This window comes from Phaenicophaeus curvirostris, chromosome 4, assembly GCF_032191515.1.
Source record: "Phaenicophaeus curvirostris isolate KB17595 chromosome 4, BPBGC_Pcur_1.0, whole genome shotgun sequence".
Taxonomy (NCBI): Eukaryota; Metazoa; Chordata; class Aves; order Cuculiformes; family Cuculidae; genus Phaenicophaeus; species Phaenicophaeus curvirostris.
In genome coordinates this window covers 61643562-61667929 of record NC_091395.1, presented here as the reverse complement: position 1 = coordinate 61667929, position 24368 = coordinate 61643562, and the positions used below count along the sequence as shown (strand labels likewise).

Sequence of the window (24368 nt, the reverse complement as noted above, 5' to 3'; positions counted from 1 at the left end):
TTCCAATCAGGTTCCTTGCTTTTTTATATCTATATAGATGACAGTATTATTTTATTAGTTTCACTTAAAATATGAGTCTTAGCCAAAATCAGACGGGGAGTGTGGATGGAAAAGTGACAACAGAATTTTCTAGGGGTTTGAGATTGTACATTTTCAAGGGCTCTGCACTCTTGGAAGTGATATTGGATTCCACTACAAGAAATTCACAGGACCTAAACCCTTACTTTTCATACAATGTATTCAGTTGCTCCTTTTGGAAATACTCTCCTGTTCAGAACACACTGTGTGTTCTATTTCAGTAAGCAGAATTGCCACTTTTTGGCTGCAGACCATGCTAGAAGTTTACAATGTTTTTCTTTCTTTCTTTCATAGGTACATTATTTTCTTATATGCTGGAAGGGTAAAGGGGTGTCCTGTAACATTGTCTCCTCTGTGTATTAGAAGCTCATGGAAAACAATAAATAATGTATTTCAAGTCATGTATCAGTCGTGGCCTTCTTATAAACATGATGGTCACAAAGGTCAATTGTATGCAATCGTCACTAAATTACGTTCCTGAAAAAAACAAGAGTTACTCTATCGCTCATCACCAGGTGACCATTCTTAACCCATCTGTTAAGTCTTGAGGAAGGTTCCTTTACAGAAAAAGAAAGAATATATTATTTACTTAAAGCAATCCTTAGTATTAGAAAAAGAGCATCAAAGCTGACTAATCTAAATAGCATCTATCAACTGTCTTTACTCTCACTGCCTAACAAAAATAAAAGCCTCTGGGCTGTTCTAAAACGAAAGCTGTTACTTTGCCAATATTTTCCTTGCTCTGCTATCTGGCCGACAGAGCTTGAATCTGTTTTTTCATGGTGTTCCCAGGAAGCAAGCATGAGGGTTTATGCCAGTATGTACTTTCCTGATCTCTCTTTTCCAGACAGGCTGGCCAGGCAATGCAGAAGAGATGGCACCATATCTCCATGTTTGTGCCCACACAGCCAGGACAATTAAAGCTAGCTTTAGGACCTACTTGAGTTCTCAGAGCTTTGCTGGTATTCCTGTAAATGAAGTCACTCTGGCTAGTTTATACAGCTATCTTATACAATGCTTACAGTTTAAAAATGTGTTCATTTACTAAACAGATAGTTGTGGAAAGTATTTCCAAAAAGAAAAAAAGAAGAACAACAACAACAGAAAGGAAGCTTCACAGATATTTTAGTGTTTCATCTTTGTTCACAGTTTGCAAATAAAAGACTAGATTCGTTACTATTATAAAAGCAAACAGACAGTTGAGTAAATATTTTGAGGTTTCCACAATGGAATACATAACCTCCTGTTTTATCAGTGCATATTATTGATTAAAAAGTAGCATCAGTTGTGTGGACACAGTTATTAGCTATTAGTGAAGCATTTAGTCTTGATAGCACAGCATTTTTTTCCATTTTTTTCTATTTATTTTTCTCTCCAGTTAAGCAGCTTTTCTGCTCTGAAGATCACTAGATCAGTAGATAGCCATCCACTCATTTGCAAAGTTAATAGATGCTCTAGATGAAAGATTTGGGTTATGATTCACAATACGTGCATGTGTGCTCTTCAGGACATTCTTGACTGATACCACTGTACTGCGTATTCATTGCAATACTAATATATAATGATTATTATGATTTTCAGAATAATACTAAAAGGAGCTTCTTATTTTGCTATTATGAAAAAAAAAGAATCACAACAAAATTAACAAAGTTGGAAAATTCAGAACTATGCATATACTGGTCTTGGGAGTGCTGCTCCAGAAGACATAGGAAATTATACAGAGTACAAGTGAATGTCACTAGTGAAAACACAGCACCATATTATTAACAATCTCTCCAGGGCCAAAGGACAAGAAGAGTTATGTTAGAACATGGCATTGAGGAGGTCTGGGTCCAAAAGCAGGATGAGGAAGAAATGGTGGTGCTCAACAAATGAAAGAAAAGCAGCATAGCTCATACAAAAAGACAGCAACTGAGGGACACAGATGGTCCAGCAATATTTTAAACAGTTGGTTCAGAAAACAGGTGAGACTTGAAAAAACTAATCCACTGCTCATTGCAAATTGCCTCCAGTGGTCTGTCCATTGAGCTTTAATATCATCTGAGACAGAGCACAGCATGTCACAGGTACTGGTTCAATCTTCCTATAGGGTACACAAGCCAAAGGTTTAAGAATGCACTGCATTGGCTGCACACTCCTCAGACTCCCACACTCCTCCAGAAAACTCTGCACTCAAGGGAAGGGCAGTAAGCAGATAAATATTTATTATTTCACGTGCATCTCCAAATGGTTTTGCAGTTCCAATGTGGGAGAAGAAATGTAAAGGTGGAGTTTCAGCCAGGTACTATGAGTGAGGGTTAATCTAACTTTATATTCAGTCATATAATTTATTAAAATATAGTACAAGACAAAATTATTAAAAGTGCTCTTCGGATCTTGATTAGAACTGAAAGACTTATTTGAGGAGGGGAAGAATTCTTTTGACAGGCCTTGTAGATCTAGACTGTAAAGTACCAATTAGGTAGGAGAATGTGTATATATATACTTCAAATAAAGGATTGTAACTAACATTTCAGACTTTCTTTTCCATTTCAAAAGCAAAAAACTGTCTTTGCTCTGGAAATGAATTCTTATAAATCCAGAATCATTCCAAGTCATTCTATAAGTCATCCTGCTATAGCAATAACCAGAAACAAAGGGAATGTCAGAGACCGAGAAGTCACTACTGTCTTTTCCTTAACTCATGAGCAGAATTTTAACAAGGAGATTTTACAACTCTTTAGTACCCCTTTCTAGATCACAGACAGCTGAGTGAGGTCTGTGATACTGTTTTTCAGGGCTTGTTTTCTGGTTTACTTTTTTAAACAACTACACTGTGATACGAAACAATAATATTTTGCAAATTGTAATAACAAGGAACTAAACCATATTTTGATGAATATCTACTAATGTGTCTTCAACATTTAATTATTGACACCTCATAAAAAAATGCCAACAGTCAAAGGAGAGGTTAGTTAATGTCATAGATTGACAGTTCCAAGAACAACCTCAAAACCAAGAATTTTCAGAATCATAGAATGGTTTGGGTTGGAAGGGACCTTAAATATCACCGAGTTCCAAAGCCCCCACCATGGGCACAGAAATCTTCCACTAAGTCAGGTTGCTCAAAGCCTCATCCAACCTGGTTTGGAACACCGCCAGGGACAGAAAATGACTTCTCTGGACAACCTGTTCCAGTGCCTCTCCACCCACACAGTAAAAACTTGTTTCCTAATATCCAATCTAAATCTACCCTCTTTCAGCTTAAACCTATTACCCCTCATCCTATCACTACACCTGACTATTCAAAATAATTACTTCCTTGAATAACATCTCAAGAACACACATCTCATTGACCCTACCCTTTAAAAAAGTAACAGATTATCACAGCACAGTTAGCCATGGCTCCTACATATATAAGAAGAAAAAAAAGCCTTTGAGGATGGTTTAAACAGTAAAAGTGTTATGAAAGCAGTAATATTTAGGTCTTAGGCTTAATAGAAGCTATGCTTTGTTACACAGCATACAGCAGATTCATGAAGAACACAATAATCATGCAACTAATACTTGAAATATTAATACATGATTTATTACAGTTTTAGTAGGAATCAGTAGGCCATGATTGAAAAACCATTACAAATACAGATATTTAAAAGGGATCAAGCTGTGCAAATTGTATTTGAGAAAGAAGTAATGATAACAAGTCCTAGAAACTAAAAATCTATGTATACCTTACTAGATATTATCAATAATTATATAAAAGACTATGTACAGTGAAGATGGTAACAGAAATACATAAGAAGAGTGATTCTAAACTGTGAACTTAAAAAGAAAATATGACAGGAATAAAGATTTACATGAAATTTGATACTTGATTTCAGAAAAAAAAAGCCCATCCAGACTCAGCAATCAAGGCTAACTGAAAAAGGTGAAAAAATATTCAGGTGTGAAAATACTCAGTTGTTCAGATCTGTAGCCTATATTATTTTATGCTTTTCTAGTATATCTATGTAATTATCTGTATTCCAGAAAATGAAAGTTTGACTTTCAAAAGCTTTGCAGCAAGCTGGGGGATTTTTGTGTTGTTGGTTGGTTGGTTTGGGTTTTTTGTTTGTTTGTTTGTTTTATTTTGTTAGTTCCTTCAGACTCCCTTCAGCAGGATTAAAACTAAACCATTTCTTACTACTAAAGAGAAGTTAGTTGGTAGTTGATTAAAATTGATGAAATAGTTAACATAACACTGATGCTGATATGGGCTCCAAAGATTTACTCAAAACCTGAATATAAAGCATGAACAACTTTACAGGCAAAGATATGACAGGACTGGAGAGAGAGATGAGACGTAAGGATGTGGTGCATGTTCCCAGTATGAGAAACAATTCGGGGACACAATGTGATAGAGGAGGGAAGAGGGAACCAAAGGAGAGATGAAGCAAGAGAACTTGCAAAAACTCCGACACCATAACTGAAGGCATTGTTTGGAGGAACTTCAAATAACGAGACTCTGCAGACACCACCATCTGCCACATACTTCTAATGATTTGAGCTCTCAAGGGGCTACTTCCTGCAAGACATGAACATCTTCACAGAAGAGATTAAAGATACATCATGAACTATCTCATCCTGACCATTTATCATGATAAACCCGCCAAGTGCATTAAATTTGCATAAAAGGATGTGGTTGCCTTTAATAAGCTAGCTATTCCTCGATTTCTCAGTGACAATATATGGACTAAAACACATTTAGTAAGAGTGCTGCACCTAATTGTTGAGCAAAGAGTCTTTTGCAGAATTGCAGCACTATGAACTAGCTCCAAGATTCTATAAATGTGCTTTTTCATTCATAGCATAAGTTTAGGTTGTCAGCTATTACGACATTGTGCATCTCTCTAAATGAATTTAATCTTGTTAAAAAAAAATACCTCTTGCAATGTCACTGAAAAGGAAAAACCCACAGCACTGCTACTTTGAATGATAATCAGCATTGGAGTCATCTATATTCATTGCAGTTCCCTGTACCAGCAATGGAGGTTCTGTGTGAAACTTCAACTAATTTCACTTGTATTTAAGTTTTTACTAACATGTCTGACTTTTTCACGTGTATGTTGCAACGACACCCAAAAGGAAATCCTGAAGGATATTCAAATCTTTGCAGTCTAGTGAACATTTGTTTAAAAAAAACATATTAGCTTTTCACTTAGTTCTTACTTCAGTATAGGTTTTTACATGAATCCTATGTAAGTTTTAAATTTAGCTTATCAAGGCAACAGATGTTAAGTAAATAATCTTCACTATAAGGTATTATCCATTCTTGAATTTTCATATTAGATGACAACAAATTTCAAAATGTCCTTTTAAAGACACTGTATGCTGCATCAGCAAACCCCTCTGTTTTACTGTTCCCTTTGGGTTAGTACTGTCTATAAAAATAGCATTTAAACATCTATTCTCTTCATGGTCAGCCAGACTAGCATATTTGCTGGCAAGTCACTTCTGAAAATCTTTCCCTTCCAAAAGCTAGCTTTCACCGTTTACTGTATCATTCACCCGAACCCAAAAGTAAAGCATGGAAAATCATGGTAAAATCCATTGTGGGAAGCTTATATTGAATATACTGATTATCTACAAGTGTGCATCCTTTTTTCCTTCCACTTCCCCTAAAATGACATGGTTTCCAAATAATTCTTCCCAGATATTGTGTTCAGACTCTCCAGTAAAATCAGCAAACCACAGCCAAAATCCTGAATGCATTCTACACGAGGGTTTCTGAGGGATGGAAGGGACTCTGCCTCAGCCAAAGGACTCTACTTGGTAACAAGCTCCTCTTTCCACCAGCCAGTATAAATAGGATTTACAATCTTCCTCCAAAATGCCTGTAATACTCTAGGTTAATATAGGAGAGCTCACCCCCACTAGTGCCTGGTCCCAGTGAGAATAGGATAGTTATCTGCTGATAGTTAACATCGGCCATTTCTTCAGGTTTTACTTTTGATGTCAATACAATCCCAGGTGCTGTGTGTCTGCAGCCCTGCCACACTGCATCCCCTCTGCAGGAGGCTCCTACAGAGGGATCCCTTCAGGGTCTTCTCCTTCCCTAAGGGCCATCTGCAAGTACCTGATTAATGAGACCAGCCTACACAACTCTTCAGCTTAGAAATTAAAAGCATTGGTTGGAAGAGGAGCAAGGCAAAGAAGTGCATTGAGACTGCAATCTGGAAAATTTAAGCCTTAGTATGACAGTTGCCTCGTTCAGACAAGACTGTTCCCTTCCTGGCACGAGGCTGCCTTGCAGAAAACCTGACAGCGCTCCAACTCCGGCCTTTTCTTAACTGGTCTCCCAAAAAGCCCAGTAGCAGTAATGCCTGTTACCCAAATGTCTGTCTTTAACACTGTATTTACAATCTGCCTGCTACTGTGGTGACAGAGCACCTCAGAGGCTTTAATTCCTTTGTCCCCGGCACTGCTCTCTCCACAGGCTCTGGAGGTACACAGGAGAGCTGAAGAGAATTAGCAGAGTTTGTGAAAACGCCTATGACTTCTGATGAGTCCTGGACTACTGGCCTAATAGCCTCCTTCCTCCTCCAAAGATATTACATGATGACAAAGGCAAGCTAATAAAAAAAAACAACCAACAACCCAACAATATCCTTCAATGAGGGTTTAAGTAGGGGATTATTTGAAAGCTTGGTAGTGAGAAAATTCAGGGCATCACGCTTTCACTGAAGACACCAACAAGGTTGCACCTAAAGGCACAGAGCACAGAAAGCAGCTAAATGCAATGGTGAAGCATTGTGGCGAGAAACCACAAGAGAATTGAAGACCCTGTTATCTTGGGAAGAACCTGGTAAAGTCTTTCTATCACTGAAATAAATACATAAACCAACATTCACCACAGCCATTGCCTTCCTTGTGATTCCTCTATAACTACATAGTGGGGTCCCAGCTTTCTAGCCCAAAACACTTCACGGTGCAACTGTTAGAGCTGTGAGAGCTTTCTTTAATGGATTCACGCTCAAAGCATAAAAGGCAAGCAGCAATACACATTTCAATATTTAAAAGCATAAATAAAAATCTTAATAGATCCCAGATGTTTCATTTCCTCTAGACCTTGTCAATGATTGAGTTGGTGCTGATATAGATGATTTTTTTTTTTTAAGATCAGTGGTCAGTTTGATGCTGAAAAAGCTTTGGATGTCTGGGAATTCCGAATGCATTTCCCGGAAATAAATAAATTATTAAGTAGATGAATGGGAGACAACTATGAATGCAAGTGGCTGTTATTTTGAAAATTTATTTTATGGCCTGAAATGCACCCACAAGTTTTAAATACAACCGAGCATGTAACAGAGAGTAAAATTTTGTCAGCATATATAAAACATTGTAGAGATAATTACTTCAATCTCATTTTCTTAGCAGAAGAGCTCCAAAGGTTCATACAAATAAAAAAATAAAGGAATCTATACTTTGAGGTTGATACACGATGCTAGTACTGTTGAAGCTAATGAACAATTTGCTATTTATTTCAACAGAGCTCAGATTTGCTAGCTACATCCATTTTGCAGTTACTAAAGCAGCAAGTTACCCTTTATCACACCAAACAAGTAAAGCACTCTACAGAAAGCATGTCTATTTTAAAAAAAAAAAAAAAAAAAAAAAAGCTGTTGGGTCCAGTAACTGAAGCCATGTGCCAAGCACACAAGTTTGTAACTGTAATGGGCAGCTTGATTCATCCACTCTGATTTTTACTGGTAGAAGTCTTTAGTCTCCTACATGAAAGCAGCTGGGGATGGGAGAGCTTGAGGCCCACATTTAGCTTGCACAAACCCACGACGTGTGCACTTGACGTCATAAAAATACTGTGAGCCTGCCAGGTCAGCAGCTACCAGCCTCACATGTTGCCAGTCACAGGCTGAGCAGACACTAAAAGGCTATGAATTTCATTTAATCATCTCCCTTCCCCTTCCCAGTAAAGCAGTAGAGGCTAGCAGCTGCTGGAGAAAAACGTGGAAAAATACTAACAATGAATGTCCAGGATTTGGCTTGGATTGGTATTAAAGCCAAATGATGAATAAACCCAATAAGAAATCCTGCAAAGTTTTTTATTTGTTAATACAGCTAACACAATGTAGGCTTCAGAGTCCACTTTCAAGGAGCATGTGGATAAGCTCAGCTAAATGATGTACTTCATACAGCCAGATCAACCTACTGTTCGGCTAATTTATGGGCCATCTATTTCTCTCCAGCTAAATTTCTGATTGAGAATAATTTCATCCCTTTTCTGTTATTTGTTTTGCTACACAATATTCCTTAATAGAGAGTGCTCCTTGTTCTTAACAATGTTTTCTATTACATCCTTCGGCGTTTGTGAAATGGTAAGTGCAAACATAATCTAAGCCTCTGAACAGTTTTACCACGTAGCCAACCACAGACAACACATAGAAGCTGAATATATCCTTCTAGTCCTTTTAAGTTGCCTGAAATTAATCTCTAAGAATGAATTCACCTAAAATTGCTAGGCCTGTTAGGATAGGTAGGTTTCACAAAAGAAATGTTTGCCATATCAGCTTCTACACCTTCTCTAGCACCTTCAAGCAGAGGACCAAATGCTCATTTCTTTGACATAGACAGGAAAGCTTTCCATGGAAGGAGGAGCTGCAGTTACAAGATCAAACTGAAACAAACGTAGGAAGCTTGTGATAGGGAGAAAGTTGGTTTTTATTTCAAACCACAACAGCATCATTGGCCCACAAACAATGTAATTTGCAATTGTGCATCTGTGTGCCATGAATCTCTAAGGAAGGGAAAGACTGCTGGGCTGAGCTCTTAATTTATGTTTCTCAGCTGACTCTTATAATCACACTTAGTGTTCTCAAGCTTAGTGCAGCTATTCTGGTAACAAAATTTGCACACCAGGTGGGTTTATCCAAGTTCCCATGGTCCTAATAATTTCATATACTTCTTAATAATAATATTGACAATTATATAGGAAATTGTGTTTCTAAAAGGCTACCTTCAGCAAAATTAGGAGACTTATTTCTTCTCAACAGGAAAAATACTGTAATAAAGTATCTAGTGTACACCTATAAAAAAAAGCTGAGAAAAAATATTTTAAAAATCCATCCTTTTTTGATGCTGTGTTTAGATGCAGCATTAAACAAAGCTAAGGGAATTCTAGGGTGCACAGATGATGAAAGGTCCCAAAATAGGATGGGCTCTGAGGATCCCTCAGTCCTGCAATACTGCAATGTGAATGAGGAGAGGAGGGCGCTGGCCTCTTCTCCCAAGTGACAGGGGACAGGACAAGAGGGAATGGCCTCAAGCTGCACCAGGGGAGGTTTAGGCTGGACATCAGGAAAAAATTCTTCACAGAAAGGGTCACTGGAACAGGCTACCCAGGGAGGTGGTTGAGTCACCTTCCCTGGAGGTGTTTAAGGCACAGGTGGACGAGGTGCTAAGGGGCATGGTTTAGTGTTTGATAGGAACGGTTGGACTCAATGATCCAGTGGGTCTCTTCCAACCTGGTTATTCTATGATTTTATGATTCATATTCTAGTCTGTGATCAAGAAAGAAGGCTCTAGCTTCTATCAGGGGTGGGCCTAACCCAGCAGAGGTGCAGTGAACTTATTACTTCCTTATTATCACTTCCTTATTCAAATTCAGCCCACCTAATTGATACTGCAGAATGCAGTAGAGTAATGAAATAGAGCAGAGATCATTTCAGTAGTTTTACCATCTATGCTCTCCTGCTCCTGGACCCATGCACAACCCAGCAGAGGACTCCATTCTTTTCAGCTTCAGGCAGTCTCAGGAAAAATTTACATTTCTAGAATATGGTAATCATTACGATATTGCTATTAGATCATCATTCAGAAACGTAGCAAGACTGTGACCACCTTAATTCGTGTAACATCAAATATGGTTTAGTTTTGCTTAAGGTAGCCCAGTTGCTTTCAAAACTATGATTTAAACAGTGTCTTTCCTTCAGAAACAGAATAAAATATTTATAACTATCTCATTTATTTGCAAGCAAATACAGGTAATGTCTGTTAAAAAGCAAAATCCATTAGATGCTGGGTAGTATTGCTACTGTAAGTAGTCTCCAAAAGGCAACAGATGTGGGGACGGGGGAGGGGGGAGTTGATTTTGTCTTTTTAATATTCAAAGTGGGTCTGTTCTCACTGGCTAATTAAATCAGTAGAGTGCAAACAATAAAAGAAAAAAAATAAGTGTTGCCTTTCTTCCCTAGAACAACCTCTCTGGTTCACCTCTACTTATTTATCATGAGAACTTATTTATTACAAGACTTTACAATATTCCCTCTACAAATCCTCATGAAATAAGATACATATTCCACAGGACCAGTTCCCATCAAGATGAATATACTTTTCCTGTGGCATTAAAGATAAGATAGTCTTTCCACTGTTAGAGAAAATGGACTTCGAATGAGCTTCTTTGATTGACATGAAACTACTGAAGAATCACACTAAAAAGTAATAGACTCAATAACAATATCAGATGTAGAAATCAATCAGCAGAATGCTGCCCTAAAATATATTTATACTTTCTTGGCAAAGCCAGTACGTTTGCATGGGTGTGCTGAATTATTTGAGAAGTAACAAATTTTGTTAATAACATTAAACAGTCATCTTCCAAGAACCCACAATATTGTAGTATTTTCTAGTCAGACAATTCTCTGTAGTGTGTAAATACATGTAATATCAGTTAAAACATTTTGATTTGCAAAATCAAAATGAAGGTAGTATATTTAGATTTGGTTTTAAAAGTATTTTAAATATTACTATCTACTTTATACTTTTGTTAGTTACGATACATAACAGTACTAAAAATAAGCTGCAGATTCAGACCAGAACTCCACTATGCAAGCACTGTACAAGATCAGAGAACACTCAGAATCTCATATTTAATATAGTGGTACACATCATGAATACAGAGTTGTTTACAAGCATTGGCAGCACCTGACTTTAAGAACATAAAGCTTAGCATGAAATAAGGTAGCATGCCCTTAGTCCTATGCTGTTACTACTTTCCACACCAGCAAGTTCAATGCAAGTTTAGGCATGTATGTGTACACATTATGTTAAATGACAGCACTGTGGATGTACCCAAATATAAGGGAAAACAGCAATAAGTCAGTATCTGGCAACAGAAGGCAACCTTTTCAGGCCAGTTGTTACCAGGTTTTTGAGAGCATCAGAGCCAAGGAAAGCGTAACAGAACATTATGTGTGAGTTTGTGGGAAACTCATTTCAAATGTTTAGGATAATCGTGGAAGAAAACATGGACATGTCTATTTGAAGACATAACAAATGACAATAAAGAGACTAGTGTCAGGTACTCTGAGGTCCTGAGGCTTTACAGATGCAGAGTTCCTTCTCTACTTCATGCATTATTGACCCAGTTTTAAGCTGACTGTTAATTTCTCAACAGAACACAGCTTCATTGTAGTTAATGACTTAACCACAGCTGAAACACTGATCTACTCAACCCCAGATTCAGGAGTTTATGGACTTGCATACCCATTGCCAAATGCTTACCACATCTTAGTTACTTTTAATTCTGCTACTCTTTGAACATACCCAGCACCAAAATGTACTTCAGTCCCTCCAAATATTCTTTTGGTTAACCAAATTCATTGTTACAAACAAAATGTTTACTCTGTACTGCAGCCAAAATAGTGTTTCTTTATGTAATCTGAATGATGAGCAAACACCAGAGCATTGGAGATGAAAAGCAGCAGCTCAGCCTTCATGAAATGATACCCCATCTTATGGCACTTCACAGTAAAATACATAATAGAAGGACCAGAAGCAGAACTAAGCACACTGCCACTTAATTTAACCACATCTTGAAAAGGTAGCAAAGTCACCAAAGGAATTTCTGTTGATAGTCACACGAGAGGGCATTTATCAACACTCATTAACCTCTGGATTTTACAGTTGAGTCACAGTTTTCTAAAAGATGCTTGTGTTGCTTCATAAGCCACGAGGTGTCACAGTGGCTCAATCAGTAGGATTCTTGTCAGTGTGGACACGCAGGTTTTGGCTTCAGGTTATATACCAATGCTAACACCACACTGTAGGAAGAATTCTGTGCTATCCTGCCTATTTAGAAGTGTCGCCCTTTGGATGAAACGATCAGTCAAGGTGTAACTCAGTTACTTCAGGATACTTTTGATGTGAGTGTTAAATAATATTAGTGCATTGTCAGAGAAAAGATGTACTTGGCGTGCTGGCATCTTTACCAATCTTTTTACTTGGCATTTTTAACCCTGACAGAGTGTTAAGAGGTATTGAAAAGAGCTGAGCTAATCGCTCACATCAAATTATAAATTTTATGAATTCCACTTTGTTCAACACAGAGTTGCTAGAAATTAATAACAACTAATTTGAACAGATGTGGTTTCAAATTTAAGATTTATTTTTGATCCTTTTTCACAACAAGCAGCATGAAAGCATGTAGTACTCTCCTAAAACCATATGCTGTGACAGGGCTTACATTGTGTGTTACTGTTTCACGTCCTTGACTGGATGAGTACAGATAGAGTTAGAGCTCAAAATACCAAGAAGCTTTGAATTTTTTCAGCAAGTCTTTCTTAATACATTTTTCTAAAGTAGCTACATGGTCAACAGGGTCTTGTTCTGTGAAAAAAATATGCATGTACCTCATATTTACTGACATGTAATTTTCCCAGTTGCCACCAGTCATTGCCATTAATTTGCTTTACATTCATACACCAGTCAGTCCCCACTACAAAGCAATCAGAGACTCTGGTTCTATCTGGGAGGTGCTGGAAACTCAGACCAGAAAACATTGCCTCTCAGCTTAGCCCATATAAAATAAGCAACTTCTTTCCAGAATGCTTAACAAATTGAAATTTGCATTCTGTAATTATTTTTAAGAATAAAACTCCATTGATCTAACATTCACAGAAACACATAAAGGGCACAAGCATAACAGTGAACTTGCTGTGGCTAAATGCAAGTGAATAGTCATGGAAATGTTGCGTTGCACTCGGGTAATGAACCTTTACCCAGTGTATTGGCCTTTCATGTCCCATTATTCATGCCAACACATTCATTAAAATGGGCCTATGCTTTTTAATATAATCAGCAATGTGCATAGGTGTGGCCTTCGAAGAGTTATTACCATAGTTTACAGGCATGCTGTTCAGAAATACAGGCAGGACTCCAGTCAGTGCAAAATGCCAAGCTTCCCACAAAACATATGGTAATTTTTTGCTCTGTAAAATGGATAGATGCGCTATATAATGCATAATTGCATCACATTATACCTGAACTTCTAATTGCTTAAAATGATACTTCAAATCACATCAACAACATTATTAGCTAATTACCCTAAGGGTTAACTGATACTCCAGTGATTAAGACCAGGTAGAAGTGATAGCACTATTGTATTGGCATCATTGCAAACGCACTTACACAATCTATCTCCTGACAATGTTTTTTTAACCTTTCTTCTTTTCCATACAAAGATGTTGAGAAATGCTAGCTGAGTACCAAAAGGAAGAGTGTCCCTCCTGCAAGAAGCTGATCAACTTCTACAAGAAGAATTTTAATTTATGCTAAAGGAATTATTTTACAGCAGTTCTTGCGCTTTGTACTCACAGTAACATTGTTGTGATGTGCAATGGAGTAACATGGAAATATTTTTGGTACTTAAAGTGGATAAAAGAATTATGGAAAACATAAGGCTGATGTGAAAGAGGAGTTAGTATCGGAGTACGAATCATAGAATAGTTTGGGTTGGGAGGGACCTTAAAGATCATCCAGTTCCAACCCCCTGCCATGGGCAGGGACACCTCCCACTAGACCAGGCTGCTCAAGGCCCCATCCAACCTGGCCTTGAACACCTCGAGGGATGGGGCATCCACAATTTCCCTGGGCAACCAATTCCAGTGCGTCACCACTCTCATAGCAAAGAAATTTCTCCTTATATCTAGTCTAAAGGACTAACGAAGGACAGAGTAAAACAGACAGTTGCAGGTCCTTCCTCCACTGCCTCCACACATGAGACTTTCACAAACTGCATGAAGAAAACATCATTCTAGATGCAAAACATTTCATATTCCCTTCTTCCAACTGTAAAATACTATCCTAGCTGCAAACCTAGTGGCAAAGCAGGTTTCATCCCTGCCTTGCTGATCACAGCCTGGAGGATCACTCATCCCTCCATAAAAGAGGAGATGGTTAGGAACGCTGGTGCTGCTGACTACCTTCCTGAGTGATGAAGTATGCTGAGGGTGCTTCAGGTAAAACAACAATAAACTAAAAAAAGTTTCACTCCATTATTTTGTTGTTTTCTGAGCATTTTTCTCTTTCCATTTTGTATTATGTGGTCATTAATATTTCAGAAATCTCTTTGTAACCTGCTCTAGGACAGATGGCAGCTCTTTGTCTGATACAGTCTTCCACTAATGACTACACATCTGGAAAAACAATCGCAATAAGGTACATGAAATACCTTAAATGCACAATGTACTGGAAGTCATAATTTTATCAATTTAATACTTTAGAAGATAACCTAATAAAAAATGTAGTTAGAAAAGCCAAATGTTTGAAAGTCCAAAAGAGAGTAAAAGCAGTCCACTGCCCACACAGGTGATGTAAGACTGCAATACTCAAACAGGGACAGTTGTTTTTTCCAGGTGTTTAGTTTTTGAAGAAGGAGCATAGAGGATCTATGATTAGGTCTCTTCTTGGGTCTGCCTTAATCAGAAGTTCCAAATACGATCGCTTTTATACACACATAGTGTTTCATTTGCCTTCTGAATGCAACAGATAAGGTTGTTCAACTAGTCAATGCAATTCTTCTGGATCATGAAGGATGCTTTAGTTTGCAGCTAGCAGTTGTGTAAAATGGACAAGATCTGGACAGATATTGAATTTGACGTATGTAAGTGATGGCAAAACTATATCCAGAGATTAGATTTTCCTCTTCCCTTTTTCAACACATACACAAATGGTACAGACAGATTTGAATCTGTCTGCTCAGCTAACTAGGCTTGGCAAGCCGACTCTGTCGCTTAGAATCAGGGAAGATGGAGATCAGCAGGTATTCCAGATCACATGATAGATAGTGCAGCAATGTTCAAATTTATTAGTTGCTTGGAAGGATGCAAAGATCTAACTGTTTAGTTTGCAGGTAACCAGTCAGTAGATTTTAAGTACATTTAGATACCTACGCAAAGTTACAGTTTTATAATGTCAGTTGTGAGTTTGTGAGTCTACCCTGGCCAGGTACCTGGATGTGAGTATTGACAACAGAAAGATCTTAGGAAGAAGTTCTAGTTTGCTGCTTATCTTTTGGCTATAGTTATCAGAATTATTCATAAATAAGACGTCTGCTACACCCAAGTCTCATGCTTCAAGTCTGTATGATGCAGACAGAACACACCACCCCAGCCAAGAGCTTCATCATGATTATGTCTTCTTGACAATGTTGTATATAAACACCAAGGTGGTGCCAGGGCATCCTAAGCCTCTTTGAGAGGACAGACTGCTACTATAAAACTTACAGCTCTTGCAAGGACTCTAGACAATCAACACTTTCAAGTCCAGAAGAGGTGACAGGCTTAGAAAGCCACCAAGTCCTAGGTCATGTTTAGTTCTTCAGAGGCGTCATTTTTTCAGGTCAGTGATTTTTTACTAGCCCCAAAAAGCAGAAAATTGCCATAGTTTTCTTCAGAATCATCATTTCCATACTGAGGTTTAAGGTCCGCAGGTGGTTCCAGCTGATCTGAAGTTATCTCAGGAGTACCAAATGTACTGTTTGGCTTAGATGAGTAACTTACAGGACTTAGTTTAGAAGAGTATGGCTGTCCACCACCAGGTAAGAGAAATGGAAACAGTATTCTGACCATAAAGTGCTTTGTCTCTTAAATCCCAATAGTAACCAAACACAGAAAGAATGTGCTGGGGAAAAGAAAGACACAAGCCTAGGGAGAAGATTTCACCCAGGGGCTTGAGGAGATTTCTTTCACTGTTATTCTCACCTAATAAATAAGACCATTGAGACTCGCCAACATGTCCTGCCCTATCACACTCTTTTTTGGAGATTAATCATCAGACACTTTGGGGCAACCTTGTCCCTCCAGGATCACCCCTCTGAGGCTTCAAGGAACACCAAAACAACTTTTTAAAAAAAGCACCCAGCAAAACTGAGGATATATGCTGGCCTGTTTACACAGTACAGTGCAGGAAAGAAAGCTATTCTTGGGGAGGAAAAAAAAATGAACAAAGTATCAGCACAGTTAGAATGCCTGTTTACAGCAGATATGCAACTTTTGGCAAAAAGATACCAAAAAAATACCATTTGAAGTGACAAGTCCAACTGAAAATATTGCAATGAGTTTAGCAATCTACCCATACCCTTTTTCTGTAAACAAAGAAAGTGTATATACCAAAAGCAAATTATTTAATTTTTATCTGATCTTGCAATTCTACTGCAGGCAGAATTCCAGCTTAAAAAAGATAACACAGGACTGGGACCTTGTTAGGATCTCTGGTTTGTTCCTTCTCACCATCCAGAAGCTTCTATTTTTGAGACAGGATCTGCATAATAAATCTTGTTTACATCAGGGAAAGACTGAGTTTAAGGGTTTTTTTTAAGTGGATTTACGGTTCAAAGAGTAAAGAATGAAAAAGAGAAAAGGAAGGGTTGAAAAGATTTCTTCATAGAAAATGATCTAGTGACGATCAGTGATTTTCAGACGAAATCTAGTTTTACACTTCCACACTGACTCTTCCTCTACCTTCACCAGCCCCTGCCCCCAAAAGCTCCCTTAAAAGTGTGCAGTTTACATTCTATATTATAACTTGGGGGGGAGTAGGGGGGGGAGCAGAGGAGGGGAGAAGCACCAAGGCATCCCTGACTACTAGCTAAGGATCAGCACAGAAAGGAAGTAGAGTCTTTCCCCCCCCACCCCCCATCCTTTCCCTTGTAAGAATTGTTAGTTTGTAACAATTTTAATTGAAAACAGCTGCAACTGAAATCTTTTAAAGGGATGAAATAAAAGACAATCAGTGAAAGAGCCTTGTTTAACCAAATAAGTTCATGGATTTTCTTTTAAAACTGACCTATTCGTTTCAGCAAAGCATTTTTTATAAGTATTCTTAAAATCCTTCAATCATGCTCCTAGAATTGCTCAGTATTAGTATATTTGTGGGTGAAAGAATATTTCCTTACAAATATTTAAAGAAAGAAGTTTCTATGTTTTCCCCTCAACAAACAAAATCATTGGACAAACTCAAAACTTATGTACACAATATGAGAGATCTGTTTGTGATACTAAGTTGCTATGTGAACAAATGTGATGTCACAACATAGATTTTTATGACTAATCTATTAAAAATGCATCAGGAAGAAGAAGAAAAGATTATTTCATCTGATAGCAACGTGAGGAAGTAAAATAAGAGACTTCCATTCAACTGCTGAAATTTGTTTTGCTTTGATTCACTTTAAATATTTGGTTGAGTATGAATGTCTGTGTAAGCTTCCAGTTCACTTAGTAGCTTTTAAACAACCATAACATTCTCCTCTATTTTCTTTTTAGTTTTCTTTACATTTTTCTTCCATCATGAAATCTCTACTTCTGTTAAATTCACTATACAGTTTAATACGATTTGATTAAACTGATTGTCTTTAAAACAAATACGCTACTAATCAATTTCTCTAGTAACCCTCAAAACCCTATTGTCTTAGCCAGAAGGAAAGCTGTGTTTTGCATACAATGGTGATGTAAGGCATAATCTCTTCAAGTGACAGAGATACAGGTGAATATATTGTGATATGCAAAAGTTCTAACAATATAGGGGACTAAATAAACAAGTGAAAGCTTTGATGCATTTTTTTTATTATTGGCAATAAAGCAATGCCTCAAACTTTAAACTGTCAACAACTCTAAGTGATCTATCCACAGCGCACTGTAATCTTAGTGGGAAATAATTATATACAAGATATAATCACCTTTTGTTTTCTTTTAAGTGTGAGCAATTTCAAATTATTGAAAATTAGAACAGAAAAGAATTTACAAGATCAAAGAGGGAAAGAGACTTTTAAAACACCAACTTTTATGAAAAAAACAGAGAAAATATTTACCTATGTTATGTACTGCTACTTGGAAGTTTAGAAACTGCTGATTCTGCCACAACAGGATTGCTTTCTTGAAACATTATACTAACACAGATATAAAAATAATTAAGATAAACTGAGTTTGAGTGAATCGTAATGAAATCCTTAAAACCACACACAGAGGAAGGAAACAGCTGCATTTTGGTTAACCAGAAAGTTAATCAACTATGATAGAAGTAAGTAAGATTTATCTTTGTATCTGCCATAGATTATTAAACGTTTAAATGCTCATTTTACTTCTTTAAATCGGGATTGTTGATGCGTTACAAAATGGCACTAGACACTCCCCAAGTATTATTAAGAAAGAATGTATTAATTTCCATTTAGAAAAATGTATTACCAGATTAGAATTTTTTAAACAACTTCTAAAGAAGGTAAGGTGTTCCTGTAACACTAGTTAGTAACTCAGACTCCCTGATTTACTTTAGATCACATAAGAATTAGCTAGATGGTGGACTTGTGCCAGTACTTACATCATAAAACCACCCCCTGCCTGGGTGCATTGGAATTCTTCGCCTAAGACTGACCCTGAATTTAAAAAGGCAGTTGTAGGTTCTGCGTGAGGAGCCCATAAAGTTGAAAGAAGTTTGGAGAGCAAAAGTTTGCACATCTAGCACAGCCTAGAGCTGCTAATTCTCTACTCTCGTGACTACCATTTCTTCCAAAAGAAAACAAGGACAAAGATAGCCACACTGCATCTAAATGACCTTTATTTATCACTTTGTACTTTGCCTGCTTAATACACTGAGCACATCCTTCACACCAACTATTATTTTCCCTTCCACCCAACACTACCACAGTGGAAGCCACGGATTTCTCAGGGAGGGATCACAATAGCAGAACCACTTTGAGGACACTTCTACCTCCCCCACCATACCATAGACCCTGCTAGTGGTCTCTACCAGCACACTCCCTATTTTTTTTCTTTTTTTTTTTAATCATCTCTCACCTACTTGCAAGCTCTGGAGAGCAGCTACAAGAATTCACAACAAAAGTGGTCTGTACAGTTGGAGGGGAAAAACAGATAGACATGACACACAGATAGTCCTTTCATAGGCTCTCCATCCATCCTCTGTACAACTTAATTAAACCATGTATGTTTCGCTCTGCCTTGGAATTTCCAACACTACAAGGGACAGCAGAGAATCTGACTCTAAAGGATTATTAAGAACATTTTTCTTTTCTAGGGAAATGGGAAAATCTCAAAGGCTTTCCAAGGATATATTTGGGATCAAAGCTGTACGTTCCCCTTTTTTAACACATCCTCACTTGCCAGTGGCTCTCTCCAGAAGTGGGATCCAAGTGGAATCAGGCAGCTTGCTACCCCGTCTTTTGGAGAGTTTCTTTGTAATTCCTTTCCCCTTAAGCTGCTCTGCTTGTGCTCACCTAACCCCTGGGGCTCACAGAATACAAGCAGCCTCCTTCAGAGACCAGTGCCTACATTATTCCAAAGACTGCCTGAAGAGAAATGTTCACACAGTAAGCTTGTATGACCCACAGCACAAGCACATTCCTTCCATGATATACAGGGCTCCACTGGTCTGGATTCAAAAAATTCAGAGCAAGCTACACATACTCCAGAATCCTTCAGCTACCAATCCCAAACACGTTTGGAAGTGCGTAAAATTAATGTGAAACTTCCACTCCCAACCCACCCCAGAAGCCCAGCATGATCCCTTACAGGCTGTCCACACATAGTCACTGCAAGTGTCCCAGGAAACTATTTTTTCTTATTATTAAGGAAGGCATTTTAATTAAAGATGAAATTAGATGAGCTGAAGCTAGCTAGAAAATAAATTTCAGCCAACAATGATACTTAGAGCACACAGCTCAGAAATTAAAAAAGAGAACTACCACAAGGCAAAAGTTTTTTTTAGTTTGAGCAAATAAAAGAAATGCTGGAGCCTTTATTAACTATACTCTGTCAAAGTAAAAAGCTGCTGGAGTCTATGGCAGTACTAGCGAGGAAGGGTAGGTTATCGCTTTTTGCCCAGAAAAATCCATGTGAATGTGCACAGTAAAAAGTGCAATTAAATGTGCAGAAATCTAGTTCAGCACACCTCAGCAACACAGGAGGAGGAAGTTCTTTCCCAAGTGCCTCAAAAAACTTTTCTAGTGCAACATTTGTAAAGGCGCTGCAATCAGAAACCAGTCAATTATTAGAAGTACCACAAAAATAATACGTAAAAAGGCTAAATTAGTGCTGACAGCTTTTCAGAACAGCTTGTGAATGAAACCCTGAAGGAATCACTTAATGATTCCTTGAAAATTAACTTGAAAAAGTCTAGAAATTATCACATTAACGTGTACAGGAATGTAAGTAACTGAGTACAAGACACTGACAAATCAACAGTAGCAAATAAAGCCCCAAACCCCCTCATTCTACCCAAAAGGCAGCGACTCTTCGCAACCACCAACTTGGGGCAAAACTGAAACAGTTACCATGATTTTGGGAGCAGTGAGCTGCCTGGAGTTTTTAGGCAGCTTGGAGTGTATATACCAATTACTCCACAGAAATGTTTTAAGACTAGCAGCGATAACAGTGTTAGAAAAGCAGTTACCCTGTAGCCATTACCCAATCAGAAAGCAGGTCACATCTTGCTAGCTGTACCATATACATTAAACGTCATAGATTCTCCATGGCTTAGCTGACAATTCAGGCATGTTTGGTTTATTTTATGATAAACTCATGTCCTCTTAAAGAAATATAATAAGACAGACAAATCAATCAGATATCCTCTACCATACTTAATGGTATGGATTCGGCAGAAATTTGACTGTATACAAACTTGCTCATTGTAAAAGATCAATACTCTAAAAAGTGTTTACAGGGCACCACGAGTAAACTAGTACGAAAAATTGCAGCTCCAAGAATGTTTGCTGCACAAACAGACACATGGGCAGAAATGCAGCTTGACTCAGTCCACATACTTTTCACTTTAGCAAACTAAGATGCGCGCTTTAGTTAACCATGTAAATAACAACACACGGACTCCACTAGTATTATTTTTCTTTCTTTAAGTGACAGAAGTATTTCCCCTTCCGATTCAGCATATTCTTTGTGATGGCTGATGCGGGCATAGAAGCCAGGGTGTGTTAGCCACTAACAAATGACTGTACAAAGCAGAACCAACAGTCAACGTAGTTTACATTAACCGGGTACTTTTGACAGCTATACGATAAAGTAGTGAACCCATCATCTCTCTCGCTAAAAGCGACTGCATTCGAAATGTAAACACTAATTCCTCTTCTCGGTTGTCTTGAACATGTGTTCTCTAAGTGCCGCCTAAGAATAAGTTTTTAAAACTCTGCTCCTGTTTTCTGCTATCATTTAATTTTAATGACTTCACAAAACAAAACCAGAGAAAGGTTTTGTTTTGAGAAACACCTCAACCTGCAAGATTTCCGAATTAGTTTTGTGCAAAAGCTCAAGCGATACCTCCCGGTATTGGAGCTGCAAACGCCAGCAGGACAGACCCCGAGCAAAGCCCACACTAAGGCAAAGAAATACCCTGACACCAGCGTTAGAATCGATCCCGAAGCGCGGTACCTTCATTTCAAGATACCTAAGCGGGTATCTCCTCGAAGAGTTGCTCCGCGTGGAAACGTAATGAGGGATTACCCAATTAAAGTAGTAAATTAATTAGGGTTCACGCCTGCATATGCCGTGCTGCCTAGCGGGACGCTCGGGCTGGAACTGGGGCTGCAACCTCGCGCAGAAAAACAAGGCTGAGGGACTTACCTCGGTCCGCGACTGCAGCCTCTTGTTCATTTCATATATTCGGTACTCTGGTTGCACCATGTACGGTGTGTGTCTCCTATAAAACGGGCCAAAAGGAGAAGAATAGAAAGGGTCATGTGGTGTGCTGGACATCTTGCCTGCTCGCAGAGGTTCAAGCCGCACAGAGTCTCATCACCATCCCTCCGGAGCACATGGGCTGCGCGCTGCCGGCGGTACAAAGTAGCGGCGCGCACCCGCACAGACACACAGACACATCCAGGCTGCTCGCACTGGCTGGAGCGGCCGGGGGAGCCTCGGCGGCGGGAGGGGGGCGGGCAGCGCGGGCTCCGGAGCTTCAGGCGCCGCCGCCGCTTTTTAAAGCGGCGCCTTCTGGAGGGGGCATTTCCGCGCACCGCTTCCAAAGCGTAATTTTTTTTTCCGCCTGACGAGAGGTCCGAGGTTTGGGGTTTAATTTTTTATTTTTTTTTTTCTCCCCCCCCCCCCCCAGCCAGGACCCCTCAGGAACCTGGCAGCGCGGCTTGTTAGCATATAGGTGGTTTAAAAGCTGCCTGAGCCAATCAGGCCGGGGCAGCGTCGGGAACGCGATCGCTGGGAACGCATCGAGGCAGGCCGGGACGGGGCCCGGCGCGGCTCCCGCCGCCGCGGGGGCAGCCCGGGCCGCACCGAGACCGCGGCCCCGCACCACGGGGGGCGGGCGGGCGCCGGGAACCCCCCCGGAGAAACGGGGCAACACAAAGAGCCGGGCGGGAGAAGCCGAGCCCCGAGGAGGCGCCGCGGTGGGGAGTAAACACAACGGGTCTGCTCGGTGGGGGAGCGGCTCCCCGTTCCCAGCATCGGTCCTGCGGTTAGAGGGGCTGCGAGGCAAAGACACCCCAAAAATAGGGGGGGGGGAGGTCTGCCCGAGGGAGCAGGGGAGCCCATCGCCCTCCGGAGGTGAGGGATGAACTTTATCTGTTGGATCGTACTCTCGGGAAAGTGCTGGGAGCTGATACCACGTGAACGAAAAGTCCTCGAAATACAGAGGGAACAAAACGGGCTCGTCCGCTGCCTGGGAAGGGGCAAGGTTTGAGGGGAGAGCCCCCCAGGTACCTATACAAGAAAAATAAAAAAGCCCTCGAAGCACAGACCGTGCCTTTATACACAGCTGTAAAGTATCAGGCATTATTTACAGTACAGAATAAATGTAAAACCAACAATAAACAGCACTGGATTAATCTCTCATGTAAATTCATTCAAGCAAATGGAACCACTCTAGGAGCAGATTTAGTTAACTAACATGATTAAGAGAATAACAATCAGCTGCAGTCGCAGCAGTTCTCAGCCAGGGTGCTTTGCTCTAGCGCTGCGGGATCGCCCCTTGCGCAGATGGGGAAATCAAGGCACACGCCGTTACGCTTCCTAAATTCACGCAATAATCCTGAAAAATATCTGAGCACGGCACGGCTTCACCCGCTGCCAAAAAAATTAATTCAGATCTGATTGAACGTAGGAATACTTTGAGAGAAATCTGAAAAAAATCCAGTTTTTGCTGGCATTCGTCCCAATCTGGAAAATCTGAGTTCTCTTTTCAAGATAAGGCACAAAAGTTTGTCATTTGATTCTGGTGACCACTGATCTGGATCGTTACCTTTGATGTACCGGTTGCTGTTTAGCAAAACCGTTTCTGTATGCTCTTATGGAATAAGAGTCACCATAAGAAGTGACATATTGAGCTGTTTTATGGACTTTCACAGCTTCTGTCACTAAAGAGAAAGCCAATGGGTAATACATGGGGTATCTCACTTCTCTCTTTAAATGCTCCCCAGCTATGTAGCAATGCTACATTGTCACTCCAGCACACAGGAGGTGCTGAGTTTCCTAAATAGCATGTACAACGTTTGGCTCAGTAGTGCTGCGCTAACAGTGACACTGGTCTGCCAGGGTTTGCCAGCCGCACAAGAAGCTTCTGAAATGGCTACATACCTAGGAGAAAACTTCCCTGCTCCTACCTTGTACTCATACAGATCCCAGCAAGGCTACCTTAAAGCCTAAAATGAAAACGACTGGAAAAATAACAGATTTACAGCACTAAAACACACAATTTTATGGCTGAAGTACCACCTACTTAAATAAATGTCAAAAAAAAAAAAAAAGAAAATCAACCCAGCAGACTGTGGATTTCACTTTGTTTACAAAGCAAATCCAAAGTAAAACATTCGTCCAAGAAGGGACGCACTGCTTTTTGTAATAAAAATTGTGGCATTTTGCATAGCTTTAAAACTATAACTGTTTTAAGGACTTTTTAATGAGGCTAAAATTCACTGTTTCAAGAAATTAAATATGGCAATACTATTAATATTTTTCATTTTGGCTGGGGTGGGGAGGAAGGAAGAGGTCACTTGAAAATAAAGAAATACA

At 39.3% G+C, this 24368-nt stretch overlaps 1 protein-coding gene across 11 annotated transcripts in view; it reads right to left on the bottom strand.

Annotated features, from left to right (window-relative positions):
• LDB2 (LIM domain binding 2) overlaps positions 1-22252 on the bottom strand; it is a 218120-nt gene extending 195868 nt beyond the window's left edge. For 3 of the 11 annotated variants that reach the window (XM_069856295.1, XM_069856301.1, XM_069856303.1), the window contains exon 1: positions 21972-22246. In XM_069856295.1, coding sequence (XP_069712396.1) covers positions 21972-22103 — 132 coding nt within the window. In that variant the 5' untranslated portion in view covers positions 22104-22246. Of the gene's footprint in view, positions 1-21971 lie in introns of all 11 variants that reach the window. The other 8 variants (XM_069856298.1, XM_069856300.1, XM_069856294.1 and 5 more) reach the window with 6 other exon arrangements.
• Positions 22253-24368: the final 2116 nt, after the last annotated feature.